A 10,956-nucleotide genomic window follows, 5' to 3' on the forward strand; every position below is an offset into this window, starting at 1 on the left:
GAGAGAGAGAGAGAGAGAGAGAGAGAGAGAGAGAGAGAGAGAGAGAGAGAGAGAGAGAGAGATACAGAGAGAGATACAGAGAGAGAGACAGAGAGAGAGAGATACAGAGAGAGATACAGAGAGAGAGACAGAGAGAGAGACAGAGAGAGAGGAGAGATCTTTTGATTGAAGGAATAAAGGAAGAATTCTTGGAAAAGGTGGCACCTAAGTTGGACCTTAAAGGAAAAGCTAGATCTCAAACAATCACGACTTAAGCACCTATCACAGCTAAGTACTATGCTAGGCTCTAGGGATACAAATATATAAGTGGAAACAGTACCCGCCTTCAAGGAACTTATGCTTTTTTGGAAAAGACCTATACAAAAATACATACCCATGTACAGATTTATATTATATCTATGTGCATATACCATAAATATACATACCTATATATATACAATATATGTACTGTTAAAGGGATTTGTTAAAGGGATTTTCTTAATCTCTCCCTCTGTCTCCTTAAGAGGCAAGAGATTAAAGAAAATTCTTTAACAGTACAAAGACATACCTGTATATAAATATATATATGTAATTAGTATTATATATGTTATAACATGTATAATATATGTGATATACAAACAGAACTGTACAAATGAAATGCATAAATACAAGATGATGAGATGGTGGGACAATAGCAGCTAACAAAGTCAGGAAAGATATTACCTAGCATTTGATAACATTTGAAGATAACATTAATCTAAGGGACTTTAATATTCAGAGATGAGGCAGGACTATGATATGAAAGGCACTCTGTATAGACAAAGACCACATATTGAATATCATGTGTGCTGGAAAGTAAGGAGGTTGGCTTAACTGTATCACAGAGTGTATTAAGGAAAGTAATAGATAATAAAGTTCAAAAAGCAGGTTGAAATCAGATTTAAAGGACTTATAGACTAAACTGATATTTTTCTTTAACTCTAAACAACATAAGGAGAGACTGAAGCTTGTTGAGTAATGGGATAACTTGGTTAGGTCCATATGCATTAAGAAAAGCACTTTGTCATATATATGGAGGATGGTTTGGAATCAGGAACTATGTGAGATAGGAATATCAATTAGAAGACTATTTTGAAGCTAATATTCTCATACTCTATGAATCAGAGATTCAACTGCTAATCACATATCCCAAGGAGGTCAATTGCAAACACAAAAAAGTGATATATATGCGCCAAAAATATTTATAACAGCATTTTTAAGGTAGCAAAGAACTAGAAACAAAGTAGATGCCTATATAACAGGGAAGGGCTAAATAAATTTGGTACACAAATATATGTTACTTTTACTAGAATAATTCAGTAAACATGATAGCTACCGAGAAGTGTAAGAAGACTTAAACTAACAGATACAAAGTAAAGGAGACAGAGCTGGGAAAACAATATATAAAATAACTATGACAAAGAAAAAGGAAAGAACAATTCTAAAACAAATTAAAATATTTGTTACAAAATTACAAAGAGTAAGCTTGGTCTCAGACAAATGATAATAGAAGATATTTCTCCATACTCACTTGCAGAGGTGAGAATCCTACAGAGGTGAAAAATTGCATGTAATGGCAGATTTTTAACAGTATAATAACTGGCTTTGATATTTAATCTTCTTGATTTAAAAAAGTCATTGTTAGAGAGTACAGTTGGAGTAGTTTAGAGAAAGGGGAGAAATTTAGGTGATATGAAAACAAAAGATATCATAAAATATTTTTCAAAAGACTTTCACAAGAGCCCAGGCAAAAGAAGATGAGACTATGAATTTGAGTGGTATCATGGTGAATGCAGAGAAAGGGGATGGATGTGAGAGATGTTGTGGAGATAGTATTGACAATATTTGGCAACTCAGTGGATTTGCATAGTGAAGCAGATTGAAGTCAACTGATTGTTGTATACCTGAGTGATGGTGGAAATAGTAGTACTTTTTAGAAAATAGACAAGGTCAGAAGAGGGATATATTTCCAGGAAAAGGTAATGAGCTATTTTTGCTTATGCCAAGTTTGAGATCCCTGTGGAAAATCTAGTTTGAAATGTTCTATAGGCAGTTGCTGATTTGGGATTAGCATTCAGGAGAAAGACCAGGGCAAGATATATAGATCTCAGAGTCATTTATGTAGAGATGATAATGGAATCAATGGGAGCTGATGTATTCATCAACAGATAGTATATAGAGAAAAGTGATCCCAGGAAATAGCCTTGGATCATACCCCCATTAAGGGGTGGGACATGAATAATGAGCAAACAAAGGAGATTAGAAATAAATGGGTATACAGGAAGGAAAAGAATAAAGAAAAAATAATGTATTGAATGATGGAAAAGCAGTTAAACATTTATTATGCATATAGGGCAGACCAGAGATAGTATACAGGAAGACACAATGTTCAATAATGATAAACATTGTAGAGAAGTAAAGATGGGTGAAAATTGAGAAAAGGTCATCAGCTTTTCCAATTAACAGATCAGAACATTGGAGACTTTGAAAGGAGCCATTTCAGATGAGAAAAAAAAACAAATTTCACAGAATTGAGAAGTGAATGAGAGAAGAGAAAGTAGAAGCAATGACAATCTTTTTTGACTGTGAAAAGAAGATGAGATATAGCACCATAACTTGAGGGGATAGCATGGTCAAATGAGTGTTTGCTTTTCAGGGCAGAGAAATAAAACTCCTTTGTAAGCTATAGACAACAGGGAAAGAAATTGTAATTAGAGGGAAACTATTAAAGATTGTAGAGGGTTAGTGATTATAGAGGCAATACACTGGAAGAAACAAAAGAGGTTGAGATCAAAGGTAGAAGTAGAGGGAAAGAGTTGAGAAGAGCCAGCTCTTGATCAGAGAGTCTAAAGAAATGGAAAATATAGCATGGATGATTACTGGAGAGGGGGTGGGTGGGAAGAAGGGGACGAGAATGTAAAAAGAGGAAGCTCACAGTGAATGGTCTCAATTTTATTTTAAAAAATATGAAAGGAAGTCCTTAGCTGAAGGGTGAGGGAAGTAGTGGTATTTGAAGTTATAGTAGGAAAAAAAGGCTTGGAATAGCCTGCTTATGGATTGCAATAGAGCATCAATTAGAAAGAAATAAAAGGACAGCTTTGTTGAAGTGAGTACCCCCAGTTTAGATGAGCTAGTACAAATTTGTTGTGATTTCTTCCAGCTCCATTCAGCAATATGTGAGTGATGAAAGACACTCAGATCTCAAAAAAGCAGAGCACTGGAGAGAATATGGCATAAAATCAGAAAATGGAAGACAGGAAAAGATCAGAAAGCAGGAGTCCAATTTGGTTGAAAGTAAATACATGATAAACAAATTGACTAAAATATCCATATCCTTTGACCCAGAGATTCCAATGCTTGGTATAAATCCTAAGGAGATCAATGGCAAAAAGAAAGGCCCAGACACATAAAATGTTTATAGTAGCATATTTTTCATTACAGCAAAAAAAAAAAAACCTCTAATAAAACAAAGAAACAAAAAACTGGAAAAAACAGATAACTCATCAATTAGGATTGCCTAAAAATATAAAAATATGAGAATAGTTTGTTGTATGAAGTGACTGACATGATGCAAAGTAAAGAAGAATCAGATATATACAATGACTATAGCACTGCAAATTGAATTAACAACAAAACAATTGTCACTTAATGTTGCAAAATTATAACAACTAGCCTTTTCAGAAGTAGGGGATCCATAAGTGCAGGACACATAAAAACAAAAACAAAAAACAACCCTTACCATCTGTTTTAGAATCAATACTGAGTATTGGTTCCAAGGCAAAAGAGTGGTAAGGGCTAAGCAATGGGGGTTAAATGATTTGCCCAGGGTCACACAGCTTGGAAGTGTCTGAAGATAGATTTGAAACCAGGACCTCCTGTCACTGAGCCTAGCTCTCAATCCACTGGGCCACCTAGCTCTCCCTGGAATACATCCTATTCCATTTTTTGATATGTTGATTAGTTTTGTTGAATTTTTTCCCCTCTTTTTTAAAAAGGATATCTCAAGGTTGGAGGTGAGGAGAAGAAAACAGTGGGAAATGCAAATAATGTAAAAATAAAAGCAATAATAATCTATTTAAAAAAACTAATGAATGAAAGTGAAGGATAAGACTGATGAATAAGATAAAACAAATAATGAATAACCTAAAGCATCAGGCAAAAATATTTGTATGTTATCATATAGGCAATAAGGAATCACTGAAGATTTTGGATTGGAATATTTTGGTAGTTATGTGAAGAATGAATAGAAGACAGAAGAGACTAGTGGCAGGAGGACTAAGTGCAAAAGATAATGCATATGGATATAAAAGATATTAGAGAGATAGAGTCAGAATAGACATAATTAGCAAGAGAAAAGGAAGGATCAACAATAAATGAAGTTTCAAATCCTGGTGAATGGTAGGATGGTGGCACCATCTTTTAAAAGATGGAAATCAAGAGGGAAAGTGTAATTGTTTTGTTTTGGAGGGGTTACAAGAGTGAAAAATGATGAATTCAGTTTGGGACATATGTTTGAGTTGACAGGACAGCCAGGCAGTTGGGAATTTATAAACAAAATTGAGAGAAGTCAAGAATTCAGATAAAGTTTTGGACATCATCTACATACAGGGGATAACTGGAATCAACGGAGTGGGTAAGGTCAACAATCTTTAATCATTAGAAGCACTTTAAAGTCACCCGATGATAGTTTGAAAAAATAAGCAGAAATATGAACTGGCAATGGAATTAGATTTAGCATATTTGTAGATAAGGAACATCAAGGTAAAGTCAATTCTCTCAAGGACAAGAGTTTTTGGTGGTTTTTTTCGTTGTTCCTTTTTTTTTTGTAGCAACTGGATAGAATGGTTCCAATCCTCTTTTGAAAAAGGAAGTTTTTCTTCCTTGGGCATCAGTTCAGAAATCTACCATTTTAGATATTTGCATTATCATTTGGATTATTATTATTATTATTAAAATACTCAACCAAAAGGGTCTCTACTATTATTAAGAACTAAGACCAGCTTCAAATGAACCTAAAATATTATTATACAAACAACCCATTATTATATCAAACCCAGATTAACCTGAACAATAAGTTCCAATGTTTTAGAGGGGATGGAAAAGGGGGAAACGGGTGGTCCAGATGTAAACTAATTTCATGAGTGTAGGTAATTCTTCATGTGGAAAATCTAAGCACTCATGCAGATCTGTACCTAAATTATAACTTCAAGGTCTTGTAATATACCTCCTTAAGGGCAGAAAATGTTTTGGTTTTATATACTCAACATGGAGTTCAGTGCCAGGTACAAAGCAGTTGCCTAACGAATTACTACTGATTGATTAGAGAGTTGCCAAGGCTGGCCCATTGTCACCCAACTACTCTGTGTTAGAGGCAGGACTTGAATTCAGGTCTTCCTAATTCAGAAACTCTGGGGTTCTATCTGCTACACCATGATGTTTCCCTGTACCCCAAAATAGCACCAAACTAATATAACAAACAAAAAACCCCTATTATTTCAGAATTGGAATATGTCATCTTTCAATTTGGGCCATTAAGATTTTATTTAGAAAGTTTAAGTTCATAAATTCATCTATCCATTCCTTTGATTCAGGGATCACAAACAAAATTTGCTATTTTTACTCTTTTCTGGAAAAAAGGGAAATAATACCTTTGGTTATGTGACTTCCTCTTTTGCCCCCCTCCTCTTTCTTCCCTTTCTCATCCACCCTCAAACAAAATTCCATAGATAAGTATCTAAACTTCCTATGCATTGCAGCAAGCTATTTCTCTTCCGGATTTTGCTCAAAAGAGATCTTTAAAATCCTGCCTGGAGACTTAGGACTTGAAAAATCCAAAGCTAAAGATTGCAGAGCTGAAATCTCACAAATGAATACACATTAGGCTTAAAGGGTGTGTTTCAAGTTAAAAGTACCCAAAGATAAATGGAAAATGTGTTGAGATTGTGTAGCCTGAACTGTTCTGAAATGAGTCCAGCTTATGTTCTGTCTGCATTTCTATAAAGTAACCATGGAAATGAGATCAAGCCTGAACAAAGAAAAACAAAGGCTACCTTTAAATGAGTAACTGAAAATGACAACTGGGGGAATGTGGGGCTTCTGCCAACCAGAATGGCTTTGTTTGGGCAAAATTCAATGAAATTGTTCTTCTAAAACTGACAATTGAGCCTCTTTTTCCATTGAGATATATAAACATTGACTGAATCACATTTTATGTATTTTATATGATAAATGTCTGGTCATTTCAAACTTCTAAAAGTAAAAATTGTACTTTTTACAATTGAGTTACACTGAAGTATAGGTAACTAAGTGATACAATAGAAATAATGCTCAATGCAAACCAGATGACCTGAATTCAAATCATGACCCTAGGCAAATGGTTTAACTATGCATTGCCTCAGTTTCCTCATTTGTACAATGTGGATAATAATACCACAAGATTGTTGTGAGGATCTAATGAGATAATAAATGTAAGACATTTTGCAAACCTTAAAGTGCTATATAAATGCTAGTTATTATATTATATCATCCTTTAGCTATATTAATAACATGGAGAAACACTATGGAAATATGCCTTAAAATACTGTTTCTGTTTATAACAAGAGTACTGCTTATATTACAAGACTGTTGGGAGTAAAACTCTGTGTAAACTGTTAAGTCCTTTGTAAACAATAAATGTTACTACTGTTTACAAAATGATACAACAAATGAAAAATAACTGGGAGATGGAGGAAGAATGGGAAGAGACTTCAGAGATCATCTAATCCAAGATATACCTGAGCATCAATTATTCTTCCAACATCCCTGACAAATAGCCTCTGATTAAAGATTTTCACTGATTCTCTACCTCCCAAGAAAGCCCATTTTATTTTGAGACACCTGCAAATGCAGGGAATTTTTCCTCATATCATGTCAAATCTCTGTCACTTTCATCCATTGCTCCCAGTTCTTCCACTATATCTTGCTGACTTTTGAAGGGCTGTTATTGTTAGCTGTTACTGTTTTTTCCCCTATGGTTCCTTCTACCTTAAACATTCTACGATAAATCTGTATAGTTTTTTTTGCCCTCTTTTCTTTCCTATCTCAGAAACACCCTCATCCAGTTTTATAAGTAGGCAAAGTTGTGGTTTGAGCTGGACTGAAGGGAAAGGCCTTCTAACCAAAAATATCTCCCCCATAGTGCTTGAAATTCTTTATTTCATTTTGTCTTGCTCACTGAAATGTCACTAAGACGCATCCCTTTTTATCAACATGAATCAACCCAGCCAAATGGCAAACATAAATACATGCACACACACGCACACACACATTCTTTCTCTGTATTTCTCTCTGTCTCTCTGTCTCTCTGTCTCTCTCTCTGTCTCTGTCTCTCTCTCTCTCTCAATCAGAGGTTCTCCTTGAATCAGAATTATCAAATAGGAAGAAACCCAGAAGTCTCCTCTCTAGTGTAATTTCCCTCCCCTATTAATTGATTCCAGAAACTTGAAATCTTTAGAGTCAGAGTTGCGAAAGGAAAAGTAAAGCATACTTTTGAAGTATGGGTTATTCCCAGGAAAAGCAATCCTGAGCAGGACACAGAAGTAGAAGCTTCTCTGCTATGGTAGGGAGCAGAGTAACACCAAATTTCTGAGAATAATTAGGCAAAAGGGAGGAGGAAGGAAGGAAATAAATATTTAGCAATTGCCTACTATGTGCCAGACACTATGATAAGCACTTTTGAGATATCTCATTTGATCTTCACAACACCACTGGAAGGTAGGCACTATTATTGCCTCCATTTTTCCGTTGTGGAAACTGAGGTAAACATATGACTAGTAAATCTGAGGATACTAGATGAGTGGTGCACAAAGGGGGAGCTTGGGGGACTGGGTGGAAAAACTTCCCAACTTTATAGTTTTATCTATGTCTGGCTCTAATAAGAACAGTTAATGGGGCTTTGGGAAGCATAGGATTCTCCTTCCCAAAGAGTCTGGTCCTTCCTACTCAGGCAGGCAATGACCTTGAAACTTCATGGATGGAGATTTGAATTCAATGATTCATAGTCTTGCATTGCCCATTTAATATGGATTACCAGAATCAAAGGCATTTTCCTACTTCATTAAGAAGTTTAATAAATACTCCTAAACCATAAATTTGTTTGTTTTTTATATCATGATTATAAGGACTTGAGCTAAAGTTCTCTTTCTCGGGCATACAACTTCTTGTTAAGAGTAATAAAATTACAGAAAATGAAGTCAGCAAAGTTTTTTTCACTTTGTGCTTTTAAATCATTTCTATTTTTTTTTTCAGAATTAGAGATGTTTGTATTTGGTAGGTCTTAGTAACTACAGGTTAAAATCCCTGTGTCTGACAAGGCCCTGCAGCAACACATTCCACTCAGGTGTGTCTCAGTTCCTGAAAGAACAAGTTAAGGCACTCCTATAAAAAATAAGCCTGTGTTTCTGCTGTCTCTTTTCAGATGAGGCAATTAGAAGAAGGGAAAACATTGAAATTTCTCAGCCCACATCCTCTCTTTGATTCTTATTTTGATAAACAACATGAAGATCATAAAGGAATTAAGATTATGAGATTTTTTTTATTCAGATGTTGATGCAGACTCCTAGACCAGGACTGGTAGGTACCATAAAAAGACCTTCATTCTCCACCCTCTTCAGTTTTCAGGAAAGTACAGGACTCTATCCAACAGGCTTCTTCTAGTACAGATGGTTGGTGTAAGGTAGCATCAGATTTATCCTAAACAATTATATATGCAGGGTTGATCTCACCACAGGCCTAATGCTACAACTCCATGACTCAGTTTTTCATCAGCAAAATCTGTTCATTTAAAAGATATACCAAGGATGTTTATTACAAAACCCTTAATAATCAAGTAAAGGATATTACCTTAGTAAGTCCTAGGGAAAGTGTCTACTAAAGCTTCTCCAGTTCATAGAATTACATATTTAGAGCAAGAAGGGGCTTTAGAAATCATCTGGTCCAATTTCATCATTTTGCAGTTGGGGAACCTGAGTGAAGGGTGTTTCCTTAGGTCACAGGGGTAATGATGAGCAGACCTGAGGCTCAAATCTGGGTCCTCTGACTTGACATAGAGCCTTTTCCAAATTCTGTGTATTCCCTAATCCAAGACTAGCACTGCACCATGATGCTTTTATTAGTTGTTTAAAAAAATTCCCAAAGTCAATAGCTAGGTAATCAAGATCAGAAAACAATTTTCTTTTGCCAGAAGGTGTTGGACTTCAAAGTTGTGGCATCTACCTTAACTAGTCACTAAACTTTCTAAACTGTTCTTGAGTACTACTCAGGGAAAGAGACATCAAGGTCATTCCCTATCTCCATCATCCTAATTGCCAACACATTCTAAACAGTCTTTTCAGGTCCAGGCCACGATTAACAGGGAACTTTAGTTCAAGGCACATTGTCAATATCTGTACTGTATCGACATTATCACAGAAACTTGGGAACGACTCTTCCTGCCTGGAGTTTACAGAAGCTGAATAGTCAACAATAGGGAGAAAGCAGAGGGGAAGGAAGAACCCCCTTTTGCCAAAAATAGATGCCAAACAAGAGATTAAGAGCCGTTGGGTTTTCCAAAGTCAGGCCGGGAAGGAAACACCTACCAAGCGGCAAGGAAACAAGGAAAGAATAAAGGCGACTTTTCTCCTTGGGAGGCCGGGACATAGAGGGCAATGGGTCACCTGTAGCTTCACAAAACAACTGCCTGTATTGGCAGACTGCGGGGTGAGGAAGGGGTGGATGGGGGAAGGGCAGCCCGAGAATAATGGGCAACCCTCGCCACGCCCGCCCCACAACTCCCACCTTCCTGCGCGTTCTGCAGTCCCACACCTCCACTTTGGGGGCGGGGAGAAGGTGGCGGGCTGGTCCTGTAGTGGCCGTAGCACCTGTCAGTTTCAGCCTGAAAAGTTTCCTTCAGAAGCAACATATCTTGTTTCAGGAAAGACCAATCAAACGATATAAGATAGGCTAGAAGATCATCCACCAACCTGCACCCCATTTGAAAGAAAAATAAAATTGGAGGGTAGGGGAGAATAAGGAAAGAGGGAGAAGGGGGATGGTGGAAAGGAAAAGGGTACATGGCAATTGGGAGACGGGGTATAGGCAGGTGATGAGATTTAAAATCATTTTCCAAGCCTCCCTTTCTCTTGCATGCCCAGGACCCTTGAGACAAACTGGTTTCTACAGTTCCCAAGAGAATTTCGCTGAGATTCACGCAGCCGTGACCCTTTCTGGTCGTCAGACCATCGGTTTGTTTGTCTTCTCACCCCTTCTTCTGGTCTGCCCAGGAAGGGAAATCCCGTTTCTCCGGGAATTTTTCTTCCCAAGATCACACTTCTACACTTAGCTCTGTGTCCTCTGTCCCGTACTGTCAAAAGAATCGCCCCTTTTATAAAAATCAAAACCAAAACTTGCAGATAGCAAGACTTTTGCTTACCTTGGCTGAAAAGAATCCGAGCGCCCCAGTTTCTGACTTCCCCCATCCTTCGTTCGTCTGGCATCAGGGGCGAAAGCAGCTCTTAGGTGCACCCAAAAATGCCTTTGCAGAAGACTGAAAGAAGTGTCCCCTCTCAGCTTCTCTCCCTCTTTCTTCTAGCAGTGGGCTAGAAGTTGACTCTGGAAAGAGGGAGAAGTTGCCCAGGACCCGAGGCTGGACATTTGCATTGCAGCAGCCCAAGAGGGGGTGTCAGCAGGGCTGCAAGCCAAGAAAGTAATCAGCCGGCCCCGCCCCAGCCTGCCCTCTGCCACACCGGATCTACCCAGGGCCCCTCCCACAGTCATTCATCCCACCCCCCCCACACACAATCCTGCCTGTGCCTCTGAAATAGAGAGCTGAGAGTTGAACTCTTCAACAACCCTTAATGAACCACTATGTCGGTGCCTTCCCTTTATTTATGAGGACGGGGCAGCTTTCTGGGCAGACCTATG

At 37.5% G+C, this 10,956-nt stretch overlaps 1 protein-coding gene across 1 annotated transcript in view; it reads right to left on the minus strand.

Moving 5' to 3' along the window:
• ITGA2 (integrin subunit alpha 2) overlaps positions 1 to 10,529 on the minus strand; it is a 141,914-nt gene extending 131,385 nt beyond the window's left edge. Inside the window, exon 1 of the mRNA XM_044657746.1 lies at positions 10,466 to 10,529. Within this exon, the coding sequence (XP_044513681.1) occupies positions 10,466 to 10,529 (64 nt within the window). The remainder of the gene's footprint in view (positions 1 to 10,465) is intronic.
• Between the last annotated feature and the right edge of the window lie 427 nt (positions 10,530 to 10,956).

The sequence above is a fragment of the Gracilinanus agilis genome, chromosome 1 (genome assembly GCF_016433145.1).
Source record: "Gracilinanus agilis isolate LMUSP501 chromosome 1, AgileGrace, whole genome shotgun sequence".
In the NCBI taxonomy this organism is placed as follows: domain Eukaryota; kingdom Metazoa; phylum Chordata; class Mammalia; order Didelphimorphia; family Didelphidae; genus Gracilinanus; species Gracilinanus agilis.